The 17,898-nt window shown below is 44.1% G+C and overlaps 1 protein-coding gene across 4 annotated transcripts in view; it reads right to left on the bottom strand.

The window, feature by feature from the left end:
- Nucleotides 1-17,898, bottom strand: part of LOC139392412 (collagen alpha-1(XVI) chain-like) — a 161,143-nt gene that overhangs the window by 36,648 nt on the left and 106,597 nt on the right. For 2 of the 4 annotated variants that reach the window (XM_071140386.1, XM_071140385.1), the window contains exons 39-42: nt 7,218-7,283; nt 6,937-6,972; nt 6,572-6,643; nt 5,052-5,105 (exon numbers count right to left, since the gene is read on the bottom strand). In XM_071140386.1, the coding sequence (XP_070996487.1) occupies nt 5,052-5,105; nt 6,572-6,643; nt 6,937-6,972; nt 7,218-7,283 (228 nt within the window). The remainder of the gene's footprint in view (nt 1-5,051; nt 5,106-6,571; nt 6,644-6,936; nt 6,973-7,217; nt 7,284-17,898) is intronic. The other 2 variants (XM_071140388.1, XM_071140387.1) reach the window with 1 other exon arrangement.

Raw genomic sequence — 17,898 nt, 5'->3', positions numbered from 1 at the left:
AAGTGTTGAACTGCAATACAGTCCAAAGTGTTGAACTACAGTACAGTGTTGAACTACAGTACAGTAATGAACTGCAGTACAGTAATGAACTACAGTACAGTCCAAAGTGTTGAACTGCAGTACAGTGTTGAACTACAGTACAGTAATGAACTACAGTACAGTCCAAAGTGTTGAACTGCAGTACAGTGTTGAACTACAGTACAGTAATGAACTGCAGTACAGTCCAAAGTGTTGAACTACAGAACAGTCCAAAGTGTCGAACTGCAGTACAGTGTTGAACTACAGTACAGTAATGAACTGCAGTACAGTCCAAAGTGTTGAACTACAGTACAGTGTTGAACTACAGTACAGTAATGAACTACAGTACAGTCCAAAGTGTTGAACTACAGTACAGTGTTGAACTACAGTACAGTAATGAACTGCAGTACAGTCCAAAGTGTTGAGCTGCAGTACAGTCCAAAGTGTCGAACTGCAGTACAGTCCAAAGTGTTGAACTGCAGTACAGTCCAAAGTGTTGAACTGCAGTACAGTCCAAAGTGTTGAACTGCAGTACAGTCCAAAGTGTTGAACTGCAGTACAGTCCAAAGTGTTGAACTGCAGTACAGTCCAAAGTGTTGAACTGCAGTACAGTCCAAAGTGTTGAACTGCAGTACAGTCCAAAGTGTTGAACTGCAGTACAGTCCAAAGTGTTGAGCTGCAGTACAGTCCAACATGTTGAGCTGCAGTACAGTCCAAAGTGTTGAACTGCAGTACAGTCCAAAGTGTTGAACTGCAGTACAGTCCAAAGTGTTGAACTACAGTACAGTAATGAACTGCAGTACAGTCCAAAGTGTTGAACTACAGTACAGTAATGAACTGCAGTACAGTCCAAAGTGTTGAACTGCAGTACAGTCCAAAGTGTTGAACTGCAGTACAGTCCAAAGTGTTGAGCTGCAGTACAGTCCAAAGTGTTGAACTGCAGTACAGTCCAAAGTGTTGAACTGCAGTACAGTCCAAAGTGTTGAACTGCAATACAGTCCAAAGTGTTGAACTGCAGTACAGTCCAAAGTGTTGAACTGCAATACAGTCCAAAGTGTTGAACTGCAGTACAGTCCAAAGTGTTGAGCTGCAGTACAGTCCAAAGTGTTGAACTGCAATACAGTCCAAAGTGTTGAACTGCAGTACAGTCCAAAGTGTTGAGCTGCAGTACAGTCCAAAGTGTTGAACTGCAATACAGTCCAAAGTGTTGAACTGCAGTACAGTCCAAAGTGTTGAACTACAGTACAGTCCAAAGTGTTGAACTGCAATACAGTCCAAAGTGTTGAACTACAGTACAGTGTTGAACTACAGTACAGTAATGAACTGCAGTACAGTAATGAACTACAGTACAGTCCAAAGTGTTGAACTGCAGTACAGTGTTGAACTACAGTACAGTAATGAACTACAGTGCAGTAATGAACTACAGTACAGTCCAAAGTGTTGAACTGCAGTACAGTGTTGAACTACAGTACAGTAATGAACTGCAGTACAGTCCAAAGTGTTGAACTACAGAACAGTCCAAAGTGTCGAACTGCAGTACAGTGTTGAACTACAGTACAGTAATGAACTGCAGTACAGTCCAAAGTGTTGAACTACAGTACAGTGTTGAACTACAGTACAGTAATGAACTACAGTACAGTCCAAAGTGTTGAACTACAGTACAGTGTTGAACTACAGTACAGTAATGAACTGCAGTACAGTCCAAAGTGTTGAGCTGCAGTACAGTCCAAAGTGTCGAACTGCAGTACAGTCCAAAGTGTTGAACTGCAGTACAGTCCAAAGTGTTGAACTGCAGTACAGTCCAAAGTGTTGAACTGCAGTACAGTCCAAAGTGTTGAACTGCAGTACAGTCCAAAGTGTTGAACTGCAGTACAGTCCAAAGTGTTGAACTGCAGTACAGTCCAAAGTGTTGAACTGCAGTACAGTCCAAAGTGTTGAACTGCAGTACAGTCCAAAGTGTTGAGCTGCAGTACAGTCCAACATGTTGAGCTGCAGTACAGTCCAAAGTGTTGAACTGCAGTACAGTCCAAAGTGTTGAGCTGCAGTACAGTCCAAAGTGTTGAACTGCAGTACAGTCCAAAGTGTTGAGCTGCAGTACAGTGCAAAGTGTTGAACTGCAGTACAGTCCAAAGTGTTGAGCTGCAGTACAGTCCAAAGTGTTGAACTGCAGTACAGTGCAAAGTGTTGAGCTGCAGTACAGTCCAAAGTGTTGAACTGCAGTACAGTCCAAAGTGTTGAACTGCAATACAGTCCAAAGTGTTGAACTGCAGTACAGTAATGAACTGCAGTACAGTCCAAAGTGTTGAACTACAGTACAGTAATGAACTGCAGTACAGTCCAAAGTGTTGAACTGCAATACAGTCCAAAGTGTTGAACTGCAGTACAGTCCAAAGTGTTGAACTGCAGTACAGTCCAAAGTGTTGAACTGCAGTACAGTCCAAAGTGTTGAACTGCAGTACAGTCCAAAGTGTTGAACTGCAGTACAGTCCAAAGTGTTGAGCTGCAGTACAGTCCAAAGTGTTGAACTGCAGTACAGTCCAAAGTGTTGAGCTGCAGTACAGTCCAAAGTGTTGAACTGCAGTACAGTCCAAAGTGTTGAGCTGCAGTACAGTGCAAAGTGTTGAACTGCAGTACAGTCCAAAGTGTTGAGCTGCAGTACAGTCCAAAGTGTTGAACTGCAGTACAGTGCAAAGTGTTGAGCTGCAGTACAGTCCAAAGTGTTGAACTGCAGTACAGTCCAAAGTGTTGAACTGCAGTACAGTCCAAAGTGTTGAACTGCAGTACAGTCCAAAGTGTTGAACTGCAATACAGTCCAAAGTGTTGAACTGCAGTACAGTCCAAAGTGTTGAGCTGCAGTACAGTCCAAAGTGTTGAGCTGCAGTACAGTCCAAAGTGTTGAGCTGCAGTACAGTCCAAAGTGTTGAACTGCAGTACAGTCCAAAGTGTTGAGCTGCAGTACAGTCCAAAGTGTTGAGCTGCAGTACAGTCCAAAGTGTTGAACTGCAATACAGTCCAAAGTGTTGAGCTGCAGTACAGTCCAAAGTGTTGAACTGCAGTACAGTCCAAAGTGTTGAGCTGCAGTACAGTCCAAAGTGTTGAGCTGCAGTACAGTCCAAAGTGTTGAACTGCAGTACAGTCCAAAGTGTTGAACTGCAGTACAGTCCAAAGTGTTGAGCTGCAGTACAGTCCAAAGTGTTGAGCTGCAGTACAGTCCAAAGTGTTGAACTGCAGTACAGTCCAAAGTGTTGAACTGCAGTACAGTCCAAAGTGTTGAGCTGCAGTACAGTCCAAAGTGTTGAACTGCAGTACAGTCCAAATTTGATGAACGATCCATTCAGGAGTTCCAAATGGCACTAAAGTCCCCAGGTAGTGTACTGCTTTTGGCCAGAGTCACATAGGGAACTAGAGTAAATAGGATATCATTTAAGATTTGCCCAAGGAGACACAAAACATAAAAAAAGGTTTTGCAAGTCTTTCAAAGCAAGTTGGTATTAAATTCCAGGTATTCATTGGGATTATTGGGAGAGTTTTAAAGTTAATTGATTTACAACATGGTTGGCCTGAAACACTTGTACCACTTCAATCACACCAAGAAACCCACTTACAGTACAATACTTCCACTTTTTAACAGTGGGGCCCTTCACACAGCGAGATAACCTGTGAATTGGAGTTAGCCTGGTTTGAAACACATTTAAAACCAATTATCTTTGTTCAAATGTTTGTTATTATAGCCAGAAGGGCTAATTTGATCTAGCATGGTGCAGCCCATTAGATTTGTTAGACTAAGGTTGTTTGCATTAAACAGGACCCGTCAGAGAGCAGTCTGTTCAATATCCTCCTATTTAAATATCCTACACTTTTGTTTATTTTATTTTTATTTTTATGGATTAATTTGTATTCAAATAACTTGCCTGTTAAATTGTGTTTCTGACAAAGTTATTCGTTTTTTAAGGATACATTTATACTTAGCTAAGGCTAAGCTAAGCGTGCTTTAAGAATTAAGCTAAGAGTGAATAGTTTGAATAGTCTGTTGAAGGTGTTTAAATCCATTGAAACTCAACATGCAGGCAGGGCCATGGATCTAGAGAGCATCTGGTCTGTCTGTCTACTGACGTTAGGACTGGAGCACTTCTGGACTGTGTATAATGTGTGTGTGTACCTGGATTTGTGTGTGAAGCCAAGTTTCCACTGTGTGTAGATTGATTATTCTGGCGAGGGTGTGTGTGTGTGTGTGTGTGTGTGTGTGTGTGTGTGTGTGTGTGTGGCAGGGAGCTGAGATGGATGGCAGTGATATGAAACTAGAGCTCATAGTGCAGTCCATCATAAGCAGTTCTACAGGTTCTTACTGTACTCAGCATAACAAGACTGAACAGCAGAGTACAGCAAAGCTCTTTGAATCAAACTAATGGCTGCACACACACACACACACACACACACACACACACACACACACACACACACACACACACACACACACACACACACACACTGCCTTTATGACACTACATTAACAATGTGTGTGTGTGTGTGTTTGTGTATGTCTCTCTCTGTGTGTGTGTGTGTGTGCGTGTGCATGCTTTTGGTGTGGTTAAAGTCTCTCCAAAAGGCAAAAAGTGCATTTGAAGACAGAAAGTAAAGTGTGCGGCCATGCATTCCTCTATGTCATAAAAACACACGGTATACTTTGTCACTATGCACTGCCACTCAGTCGTAGTGTGACTACGGTATAGTTTTGTGATGAAATTGTAGAGATCGTCAATGAACTTCTGCCAGAGTGCTCCAGTCACAACAGACCCTTCCCCACCCCCCCATCATCAGCCAAATCACAAAGCTGTAGCACTCTCCTCCAGCTCCGCCTCCATGGGTTGGGGTCAAATCCATTTCAATTTAGACAATTCAGCTAATGAATTCTAGAATCAGAAAGTGTCATTGATATTCATTGACAATGAGCATAATTTGTTCAATTTTTTTCCACTTTCTGAAGTGTCTGAATTTAAATGGAAGTGACTCCCCCTTGCTGTCTGTTTACTTACAGTTTTCCCAGGCAGACCCGGCTGCCCTGTTACCCCGTCGTTGCCAGGGATACCCTGAAAGAAGGAACTGAGGTTCAACTGGTTTTAGCCAATCATAGGCTTGCCACATCCCTCTCCACCAATAGTCAGAGGGGTCACAGGTTCAAGGTTGAAGGAACAACCAATCACCTGTGTTCTCCCTCTCCTGGTTTGTGTTCAGACTCTTCTGGTTTGGTTGTCTAGTTTTTAAAAACGATTTAAATTCATTTAAATAGTTTGATTATAGTTTGGTGTAAATAATTAGATTGTTTTGTCTAATTTTGAGAGATAAACACAATACCAGATTAAAGACCATGCAGGGATCTCTGTGCAAGAGGTGAAAATATATATTTTAAAGTGGTTTGATTTCAACAGGACATTTATGTGCAAATTTGATTTATGCACACAACGTTATGGTTGGGTGCTTGTTGAATACATGAACATCATATCAATTGTCTTACACAGTGAACTGAGCCTGGTCTTTAACAACCAATATTACATATTTGTTTTCAATGGAAACAAGGGACCCATATGTTATGTACACTCCTCTCAGCATTCCCATTCATCTGATTTACCTTTGTACACTGTTGAGAATGAATTAAGATTTCAGATTTCCCCTACAACCAGAGGAAATATTCTCCTGACACTTTATTAGAAGATCTTCTAATTTACAATATGTTTACTAAATGGTTAAATAACTATTTAATTAGGACTTTAAGCAGTTTATAACCATCAATATTCCTGAAGTATCATACTTCGATGGTAATATTTAACATTCCCAAAGCTTCCCACAAGAGTTTAACAAAGACTCCCATTATACATTTACAGCCCAAAGGGTTAACAATTAGTATAGTTTCATTACATGAATATGATTTAAGCTATTGTATTGACGCAATAGTTATTTATGTACTTGCATATTTAGTTTTACTATTGTGTAACATGTTTAAATTTTAAAATCATTTGCAATTTTAATGTGGTCTTAATTTGCATTTAGAGTTGTGTTTGCTATGACCTCAAGCTGCCCAAGCCAGAACCTAATATGGAAGCCAAACCTGAAGAGGAAATAAGGGACCTGGAAGGAGGAATGTGGGAGGAGAAAGGACAAAGGTGGAAGAGGAGAGGAGAAACACAGTGTGGAGAAAAATAAGGAACAAGAGTGAGAAGAGAAGAAAAAAAGAAAGAGAGAAAGAGAGAGAGAGACAGAGAGAGAGAGAGAGAGAGAGAGAGAATGAGAGAGAACGAGAGAGAGAGAGAAAAAGAGAGAGAAAGAGATAGAGAAAAGTGACAGAGGGAGAGAGAAATAGAGGGAGAGAGAAAGGAAGAGCCAAGGTATATTCATTTTGATGAATGACAGAGCGATAAAGACGAATAGAGAGGAATAGGGAGTGAAAAGAAGGGGGTTTGCTGCTGTGTCTACCCTGTGTAGTAAAGGGTTAATTTAACTATATTCAATACAATTCAATAGGACGTGACCCCACCACCATGCTCCCCCTTTCTCCTACCTGGGGTCCTGTGATGCCGACAAAGCCCTGTGGCCCAGGAGGGCCAGGAGGACCTGGTGGTCCCGGAGGCCCCTGGAACACACACACACACACACACACACACACACACACACACACACACACACACACACACACACACACACACACACACACACACACACACACACACACACACACACACACACACACACACACACACACACACAATCCAGTGAGACTGTGCGAACCACACAACATCGACAGGCATCATTTGTTGTCTAATTATTCCAACAACAAAAACAAATTCAATTGATATTCAGCCAATAGACACCAGTGAACTGAAGCCAAGAGGCAGACATGGCTAATAGATGATAGAGAGACCAGACCTGCCACATGTTTCCTCCCAGAGTTCCTGGGGCTCCCTGCAAGGCAGGAGTAGTCACATTCAGGGCACATCATCAGCAGATCATAAATATGCATAAACAAACACTGGCACCCTACAGTGAAACATAATCCTGTAGAAAAACTCCAAACGAATTAAAAGACAGCTGTGTGTGTGTGTGTGTGTGTATGTGTATGCATGTCTGTGTGTGTGTGTGTGTGTGTGTGTGTGTGTGTGTGTGTATGCATGTCTGTGTGTGCGCGCGCACAACCTAGCCATACTCACTGGTCCTCCTGTTCCTCCTGTTCCTGCATGTGGAGGGCTGATACAGTTACACTCTCCAGGTTCACCCTGAAAAACACCCAGAAAACCATTACACACCTCTCATAGATCGCACAGACAAGTTGTGAAAGAAATTAGATTGTTGACACAGAATCTGTGTTGCTTAAAAATTTGTGGGAGATTTGCACTAAAGCCAAACTCAACATAGAATGTGATCTGGATAATGACTCAGAAAGAAACAGCATGCAGCGAGAGACAGGTCGAAAACTCTACACAAGCCATCACTCATTCATAACTACTGTAATTTCATCTTGAATCATCCCAGGCCTTTGCTACAGCAGGTTTAGTTTGATGAGAGAGTGAGTGAGAGGAGCTGAGGATATTACAATACATTTCAGCTGCTGGACTGTCTCCTCTATGGCTGCGTTTACACATTCTGATCTTTTTCCAAAAACTGCTATTTTGTCCAATCAGATCAGCTCTTTTGCAAAACAATTAGGCAAAATATCAGAATTGGGCTGCCTGTGTAAACACAGCCTATGTGTGTTTGTCTTTCAGATTCAGAAAATATTCAGGCAATTCATTTAGCAGCAAACAATATACAGTACCAGTCAAAAGTATGGACAAAAATCAAATTGTATTTGTCCCATGCACCAAAAACAACAGGTATACCTTACAGTGAAATGCTTACTTACAAGCCCTTAACCAACAACAACAGGTGTACCTTACAGTGAAAGGCTTACTTACAAGCCCTTAACCAACAACAACAGGTGTACCTTACAGTGAAAGGCTTACTTACAAGCCCTTAACCAACAACAACAGGTATACCTTACAGTGAAAGGCTTACTTACAAGCCCTTAACCAACAACAACAGGTGTACCTTACAGTGAAATGCTTACTTACAAGCCCTTAACCAACAACAACAGGTGTATCTTACAGTGAAAGGCTTACTTACAAGCCCTTAACCAACAACAACAGGTATACCTTACAGTGAAATGCTTACTTACAAGCCCTTAACCAACAACAACAGGTATACCTTACAGTGAAAGGCTTACTTACAAGCCCTTAACCAACAACAACAGGTGTACCTTACAGTGAAAGGCTTACTTACAAGCCCTTAACCAACAACAACAGGTGTACCTTACAGTGAAAGGCTTACTTACAAGCCCTTAACCAACAACAACAGGTATACCTTACAGTGAAAGGCTTACTTACAAGCCCTTAACCAACAACAACAGGTGTACCTTACAGTGAAATGCTTACTTACAAGCCCTTAACCAACAACAACAGATGTACCTTACAGTGAAATGCTTACTTACAAGCTCTTAACCAACAACAACAGGTGTACCTTACAGTGAAATGCTTACTTACAAGCCCTTAACCAACAACAACAGGTGTACCTTACAGTGAAATGCTTACTTACAAGCCCTTAATCAACAAACACAGGTATACCTTACAGTGAAATGCTTACTTACAAGCCCTTAACCAACAACAACAGGTATACCTTACAGTGAAATGCTTACTTACAAGCCCTTAACCAACAACAACAGGTGTACCTTACAGTGAAATGCTTACTTACAAGCCCTTAACCAACAACAACAGGTGTACCTTACAGTGAAATGCTTACTTACAAGCCCTTAACCAACAACAACAGGTGTACCTTACAGTGAAAGGCTTACTTACAAGCCCTTAACCAACAACAACAGGTGTACCTTACAGTGAAATGCTTACTTACAAGCCCTTAACCAACAAACACAGGTATACCTTACAGTGAAATGCTTACTTACAAGCCCTTAACCAACAACAACAGGTATACCTTACAGTGAAATGCTTACTTACAAGCCCTTAACCAACAACAACAGGTGTACCTTACAGTGAAATGCTTACTTACAAGCCCTTAACCAACAACAACAGGTGTACCTTACAGTGAAATGCTTACTTACAAGCCCTTAACCAACAACAACAGGTATACCTTACAGTGAAATGCTTACTTACAAGCCCTTAACCAACAACAACAGGTGTACATTACAGTGAAATGCTTACTTACAAGCCCTTAACCAACAACAACAGGTGTACCTTACAGTGAAAGGCTTACTTACAAGCCCTTAACCAACAACAACAGGTGTACCTTACAGTGAAAGGCTTACTTACAAGCCCTTCACCAACAACAACAGGTGTACCTTACAGTGAAAGGCTTACTTACAAGCCCTTAACCAACAACAACAGGTATACCTTACAGTGAAAGGCTTACTTACAAGCCCTTAACCAACAATGCAGTTTTAAGAAAAATAAGTCTTAAGTAAAAAATATATAGGTAAAAAAATTAAAACTAACAAGTAATTAAAGAGCAGCAGGAAAATAACAATAAGGAGGTAATATACAGGGGATGCCGGTACAGAGTCAATGTGCGGGGGCACCGGTTAGTCGAGGTAATTGAGGTAATATGTACATGTAGGTAGAGTTAAAGTGACTATGCATAGATAATAAACAGAGAGGAGAAGCAGCATAAAAGAAGCGGGGAATGCAAATAGTCTGGGTAGCCATTTGATTAGCTATTCAAGAGTCTTATGGATTGGGGGTAGAAGCTGTTAAGAAGCCATTTGGACCTAGATTTGGTGTTCCGGTATTGCTTGCCTTGCTTTGGCACAAAGAACAGCCTATGACTAGGCTGGCTGGAGTCTTTGACAATTTTTAGGGCCTTCCACTGACACCGCCTGGTATAGAGGTCCTGGATGGCTAGAAGTTTGGCCACAGTGATGTACTGGACCGTACGCACTACTCTCTGTAGTGCCTTGCGGTCGAAGGCCGAGCAGTTGCCATACCAGGCAGTGATGCAACCAGTCAGGATACTCTCGATGGTGCAGCCGTAGAACTTTTTGAGGATCTGATCTGGTGTGCTTGGACCATGATAGTTTGTTGGTGATGTGGACACCAAGGAACTTGAAGCTCTCAACCTGCTCCACTACAGCCCCATCGATGAGAATGGGGGCTAGCTCAGTCCTCCTTTTCCTGTAGTCCACAAACATCTCCTTTATCTTGATCACGTTCAGGGAGAGGTTAGGTCAGGTCTCTGACCTCCTCCCTATAGGCTGTCTCATCGTTGTCTGTGATCAGGCCTACAACTGTTGTGTCATCGGCAAAGTTAATGATGGTGTTGGAGTTGTGCCTGGCCATGCAGTCATGAATGAACAGGGAGTACAGGAGGGGGCTGAGCATGCACCCCTGATGGACAACCGTGTTAAGGATCTGCTGGTGGATGTGTTGTTACCTCCCCTTACCACCTAGGTGCGGTCCGTCAGGAAGTCCAGGATCCAGTTGCAGAGGGTGTTGTTTAGGTCCAGGGTTCTTAGCTTAGTGATGAGCTTTGAGGGCACTATGGTGTTGAACACTGAGTATAGTCAATGAATAGCATTCTCACGTATGTGCTATTTTGTCCAGGTGGGAAGGGGCAGTGTGGAGTGCAATAGAAATTGCATAAACTGTGGATCTGTTGGGGCGGTATGCAAATTGGCGTGTGTCTAGGGTTTCTGAGATAATGGTGTTGATGTGAGCCGTGACCAGCCTTTCAAAGCACTTCATGGCTACAGACGTGAGTGCTAGGGGTCGGTAGTCATTAAGGCAGGTTACCTAAGTATTCTTGGGCACAGGGACTATGGTGGTCTGCTTGAAACATGTTGGTATTACCGACTCAGTCAGGGACCGGTTGAAAATGTCAGTGAAGACACTTGCCAGTTGGTTAGCGCATGCTCAGAGTACACGTCCTGGTAATCCATCTGGCCCTGCAGTCTTGTGAGTCCTGTTTAAAGGTCTTACTCACATCGGCTATGGAGAACGTGATCACACAGTCATCTGGAACAGCTGATGCTCTCATGCATGTTTCAGTAGTACTTGCATTGAGGCGAGGATAGAAGTAATTAAGCTCACCCGGTAGGCTCGTGTCACTGGGCAGCTCGTGGCTGTGCTTCCCTTTGTAGTCTGTTTGCAAGCCCTGCTACATCTGATGAGCATGGAAGCCGGTGTAGTACGATTTAATCTTAGTCCTGTATTGACGCTTTGCCTGTTTGATGGTTTCTTATAAGCTTCCGGGTTAGAGTCCCGCTCCTTGACAGTGGCAGCTCTACCCTTTAGCTCAGTGCGAATGTTGCTTTTAATCCTTGGCTTCTAGTTGGGGTATGTACGTACAATCACTGTGGGGACGATGTCATCAATGCACTTATTGATGAAGCCAGTAACTGACGTGGTGTACTCCTCAATGCCATCGGAAGAATCCGGGAACATATTCCAGTCTGTATTAGCAAAACAGTCCTGTAGTTTAGCATCTGCTTCATCTGACCACTTTTTTATTTAATGAGTCACTGGTTCTTCATGCTTTAGTGTTTGCTTGTAAACAGGATTTAGGAGGACAGAATAATGGTCAGATTTGCCAAATGGGGGGCGTCTTCGTGCTTTGTTCGCGTCTTTGTGTGTAGAGTAAAGGAGGTCTAGAGTTTTTTCCCCTCTGGTTGCACATTTAACATGCTAGTAGAAATGAGGAAAGATGGATTTAAGTTTCCCTGCATTCAAGTCCCCGGGCAGTAGGAGCGCCACCTCTGGATGAGCGTTGTCCTTTTTGTTTATGGCCGTATACTGCTCATTCAGTGCTTCTTAGTGCCAGCATCATTTTCTGGTGTTAAATAGACAGTTACGAAGAATATAGATGAGAACTCTCTTGGTAAAAAGTGTGGTCCACAGCTTATCATGAGATACTGTACCTCAGGTGAGCAAAACCTTGAGGCTTCTTTAGATTTCGTGCACCAGATGCTGTTTACAAATATACATAAACTGCCACACTTACTCATTCAAGGGTCTTTCTTTCTTTTTTTTCTTTTTTCTACATTGTAAAATAATAGTGAAGACATCAAAACTATGAAATAACTCATATGGAATCATGTAGTAACCAAAAAAGTGTTTTAGATTCTTCAAAGTAGCCACCCTTTTCTTGATCACAGCTTTGCACACTCCTGGCATTCTCTCAACCATCTTCACCTGTAACGCTTTTGAAGGAGTTCCCACATATGCTGAGCACTTTTTGGCTGCTTTTCCTTCACTCTGCGGTCCAACTCATCCCATACCATCTCAATTGGGTTGAGGTCAGGTGATTGTGGAGGCCAGGTCATCTGATGCAGAACTCCATCACTCTCCTTCTTGGTCAAATAGCCCATAGACCGCCTGAATGTATGCTGGGTCAGTGTCCTGTTGAAAAACAAATGATAGTCCCACTAAGCGCAAAGCAGATGGGATGGCGTATCACTGCAGAATGCTGTGGTAGCCATGCTGGTTAAATGTGCCTTGAATTCTAAATAAATCACTGACAGTGTCACCAGCAAAGCACCCCCACACTATCACACCTCCTCCTCTATGCTTCACAATGGGAACCACACATGTGGAGATCATCCGTTCACCTACTCCGAGTCTCACAAATACAGGGCGGTTGTAACCAAAAATCTCAAATTTGTACTCATCAGACCAAAGGACAGATTTCCACCGGTCTAATATCCATTGCTCGTGTTTCTTGGCCCAAGCAAGTCTCTTCTTCTTTTTGGTGTCCTGTAGTAGTGGTTTCTTTGCAGCAATTCGACCATGAAGGCTCACGCAGTCTCCTTTGAACAGTTGATGTTGAGATGTGTCTGATAATTGAACTCTGTGAAGCATTTATTTGGGCTGCAATTTCTGAGGCTGGTAACTCTAATGAAGTATCCTCTGCAGCAGAGGTGACTCTGGGTCTGCAATTTCTAAGGCTGGTAACTCCTTTCCTGTGTCGGTCCTCATGAGAGCCAGTTTCATCATAGCGCTGGATGTTTTTTTGCACTTGGAGAAACGTTCTAAGTTCTTCACATTTTCCGTATTGACTAACTTTCATGTCTTAAAGTCATGATGGACAGTAATTTCTCATTGTTTATTTGAGCTGTTCTTGCCATAATATGGACTTGGTCTTTTACCAAATAGGTCTATCTTCTGTATACCACCCCTACCGTGTTAAAAAACAACTGATTGGCTCAAACGCATTAAGAAGGAAAGAAATTCCACAAATTAACTTTTAACAAGGCACACCTATTAATTGAAATTCCAGATGACTACCTCATTAAGCTGGTTGAGAGAATGCCAAGAGAGTGTAAAGCTGTCATCAAGGCAAAGGGTGGCTACTTAGAAGAATCTCAAATATAAATAGAATTACATTTGTTTAACACTTTTTTGGTTACTACATGATTCCATATGTGTTATTTCAAAGTTTTGATGTCTTCACTATTATTCCACAATGCAGAAAATACTAAAAATAAAGAAAAACCCTTGAATGAGTAGGTGTGTCCAAACTTTTGACTGGTATTGTACATACAGGCAAAATAACATATTTAAAAACAACATAACAACAGATAGCAATGGCTATTTACTAGCAAAGTAGGCTAGTTATGTGACATTTCATAGAAATGTCAGAATTAGGCTGAATGGCGCATTCTAGAAAAAATTGAGCTGAGATGTATTGCAGCCATTTTACGGCTCCTGACTAATTCTGCTGTTTTGTGTGTTTTTTTGGGCTGATCTTAACCTTTTTCGTGTATAATGTTTCCGCCATCGTTTCCTATGACAAAAAGGTCTTCTGAACTTCAGAACAACGATAACGGCTGCCGTTTTAAGGGCTCCTAACCAACTGTGCTATTTGGTGTGCTTTTCCACATTGTTTGTATCTTATTTTGTAAATAATGTTGCTGCTACCATCTCTTATGACCGAAAAGAGCTTCTGGATGTCAGAATAGTGATTTGTCACCTTGAACTGGACAAAGATTTTTTGTTTAATGAGTCCGACGCAAAATCGAGATCATCCCCAAATCCCCGTCATTCGCATGAAGAAAAGAGGTACAGAGGTCGAAGATCGGGGTGCTTCTGAGAATTCGTTGGCAAGTGGGTAACCTGCCTCTACCATCTGTTCTACTGGCCAACGTGCAATCACTTGAGAATAAACTGAATGAGCTCCGTTTGAGACTATCCTACCAACGGGACATGAAACCTGTAATATCTTATGTTTCCCCGAGTTGTGGTTGAACGACAACACGGATAATATACAGTTGTCACGATCGTCGTAAGGAGCAGACCAAAATGCAGCATTGTATGTGTTCATGATGATTTTTTAATTAAAGAAAGCACTGAACACTGAATACAAACTATACAAAACGAATAACAACCGTGAAGCTATCCTGACATCCTAAACACGGCGACCCTCGCCGCCGCCCTTGGACTGGGGACCCTAGAAATAGGTCCCGAATGGACGGGAGATTCCGGCAGCGCCGGGGTGAACGGTGACTCCGGCAGCGCCGGACAGGCGGGAGGCTCCGGCAGCGCCGGACAGGCGGGAGGCTCCGGCGGCGCCAGACAGGCGGGAGGCTCCGGCAGCACCGGACAGGCGGGAGGCTCTGGCAGCACCGGACAGGCGGGAGGCTCCGGCGGCGCCTCTGGACTGAGGGGCTCTGGCGCCTCTGGACTGAGGGGCTCTGGCGCCTCTGGACTGAGGGGCTCTGGCGCCTCTGGACTGAGGGGCTCTGGCGCCTCTGGACTGAGGGGCTCTGGACTGAGGGGCGGAAGCTCTGGCAGCGCTGGACAGAGGAGCTCTGTAGGGATGAGACGGAGAGACAGCCTGGTGCGGGGGGCTGCCACCGGAAGGCTGGTGCGTGGAGGTGGTACTGGATAGACCGGACCGTGCAGGCGCACTGGAGCTCTTGAGCACCGAGCCTGCCCAACCGTACCTGGTTGAATGCTCCCGGTCGCCCTGCCAGTGCGGCGAGGTGGAATTGCCCGCACTGGGCTGTGCTGGCGAACCGGGGACACCATGCGTAAGGCTGGTGCCATGTACGCCGGCCCAAGGAGACGCACTGGAGACCAGATGCGTAGAGCCGGCTTCATGGCACCTGGCTCGATGCTCACTCTAGCCCAGCCGATGCGAGGAGCTGGTTTGTACCGCACCGGGCTATGCACTCGCACTGGGGACACCGTGCGCTCCACAGCATAACACGGTGCCTGCCCGGTCTCTCTCGCCCTCCGGTAAGCACAGGAAGTTGGCGCAGGTCTCCTACCTGGCTTCGCCACACTTCCTGTGTGCCCCCCAAGACATTTTTGGAGCTGACTCTCGGGCTTCCATCCGCGCCGTTGTGTTGCCTCCTCATACCAGCGCCTCTCCGCCTTCGCTGCCTCCAGCTCTTCCTTGGGGCGGCGATATTCTCCTGGCTGTGCCCAGGGTCCTTTACCGTCCAAATCGTCCTCCCATGTCCATTCCTCCTTGCGCTGCTCCTGCTGCCGCTGCCTGTCACCACGCCGCTTGGTCCTTGGTTGGTGGGTGATTCTGTCACGATCGTCGTAAGGAGCGGACCAAATTGCAGCGTGGTATGTGTTCATGATGATTTTATAATTAAAGCAAGCACTGAACACTGAATACAAACTATACAAAACGAATAACGACCGTGAAGCTATAATGAGAACTCTGCTGACACAAGCAACTAACATAGACAATCACCCACAAACAAACTAGGCCGAAACATAGAAATCCCCAAATCATAGAAAAACAAACAGACTGCCCACCCCAACTCAGGCCCTGACCATACTAAATAACGACAAAACAAAGGAAATAAAGGTCAGAACGTGACAACAGTTGGCTGGGTTTTCTGTAAATCGGCAAGACATAACTGCTACGTCTGGTAAGATGAGCGGTGGTGGTATGCGACTCTTTGTCAATAACAGCTGGTGCGCGATGTCTAATATGAAGGAAGTCTCGAGGTATACCTCATGATAAGTTGTAGACCACACTACCTACCGAGAGAGTTTTCATCTATATTTTTCGTAGCCATCTATTTACCGCCACAAACCGATGCTGGCACTAAAACTGCACTCAAGGACCTGTATATTTTATTTTATTTATTTCATTAGGCAAATCAGTTAAGAACAAATTCATACTTACAATGACGGCCTACACCGGCCAAACCCGACGACGCTGGGCCAATCGTGTGCCGCTCTATGGGACTCTAAATCACGGCCGGTTATGATACAGCCTGGATTCAAACCAGGATATCTGTAGTGATGCCTCAAGCACTGAGATGTAGAGTCTTAGACCGCTTCGCCATTCGGCAGCCATAAGCAAACAAGAAAATGCTAATCCAGAAGCGGCGCTCCTAGTGGCCAAAGACTTTAATGCAGGCAAACTTAAATCAGTTTTACCTAATTTCTACCAGCATGTCACATTTGCAACCAGAGAAAGAAAACCTCTGTAAATCTTCACTCCACAAACAGAGACGCATACAAAGCTCTCCCTCGCCATCCATTTGTCAAATCTGACCATAACTCTATCCTCCTGATTCTTGATTACAATTAAAAACTCAAACAGGAAGTACCATTGACACTCAATACGGAAGTGGTCCGATGAAGTAGATTCTAAGCTACAGGACTGTTTCACTAGCATAGACTGGAATATGTTCCGGGATTCATCCGATGGCATTGAGGAGTTTACCACATCAGTTACTGGCTTCATTAATAAGTGCATTAATGACATCATCCCGACAGTGACCAGCGTACATATCCCAACCATAAACCATGGACTTCAATCAACATCCGCACTGAGCTAAAGGCTCGACATGCCTCTTTCAAGGAGCGGGACACTAATCCGGACACTTATAAGAAATCCACAGCCGATGTGAGCAACACCTTTCACATTCATAAGTCTGTAATACATACATGTTTCAAGCAGACAACCATAGTACCTGTGCCCAAGAATGCCAAGGTAACCTGTCTTAATGAATGTTGCCCTGTGGCACTCACATCTGTAGCAATGAATTGCTTTGAAAGGTTGGTCATGACTCACATCAACACCATCATCCCAGACACCCTGGTCCCACTCCTGATCACTGACGACTATGAGACAGCTTATAGGGAGGAGGTCAGAGACCTGGTAGATTGGTGCCAGGACAACAGTAAGGCAAAGGAGCTGATCGTGGACTACAGGAAACGGAAGGCCGAGCACGCCACCATTCACATCGACGAGGCTGTGGTGGAGCGGGTCGAAAGCTTGAAGTTCCTCGGTGTCCACATCACTAAGGACCTATCATGTTCCAAACACACCAACACAGTTGTGAAGAGGGCACGATAAAGCCTCTTTTCCCTCAGTAGGCTGAAAAGATTTGCCATGGGCCCTTAGCTCGTCAAACATGTATACAGCTGCACAATCGAGAGCATTTTGACTGGCTCAATCACCCCTTGGTATGGCAACTGGTATGGCAACTGCTTGGCATTCGACTGCAAGACGCTACAGGTGTGTGTGTACGGCCCAGTACAGGATTTCTGGGGACGAGCTCCCTGTCATCCAGGACCTCTATACCAGGCAGTGTCAAAGATTGGCCCACATTTTTTTCCAAAGACTCCAGCCACCCAAGCCACAGACTCTCTGCTACTGTGTGGCAAGCGGTACCAATGCACCAAGTCTGGATCCAACAGGACCCTGAACAGCTTCTACCCCCTAAGACTTCAAAACAAGACTGATACATATCTTGGCAAATGGCTACCAGGAATACAAGCATTGACCCACTGACTCTCTTGCGCTGACTCTATGCACACACACTGGACTCTACCCACACACTGACACATAGAGTTGAAGTTGGAAGTTTACATACAC

This window comes from Oncorhynchus clarkii, chromosome 32 (genome assembly GCF_045791955.1).
Source record: "Oncorhynchus clarkii lewisi isolate Uvic-CL-2024 chromosome 32, UVic_Ocla_1.0, whole genome shotgun sequence".
In the NCBI taxonomy this organism is placed as follows: Eukaryota; Metazoa; Chordata; class Actinopteri; order Salmoniformes; family Salmonidae; genus Oncorhynchus; species Oncorhynchus clarkii.
The sequence above is the reverse complement of the archived record's forward strand: the minus strand, read 5'-3'. Positions and strand labels throughout refer to the sequence as shown.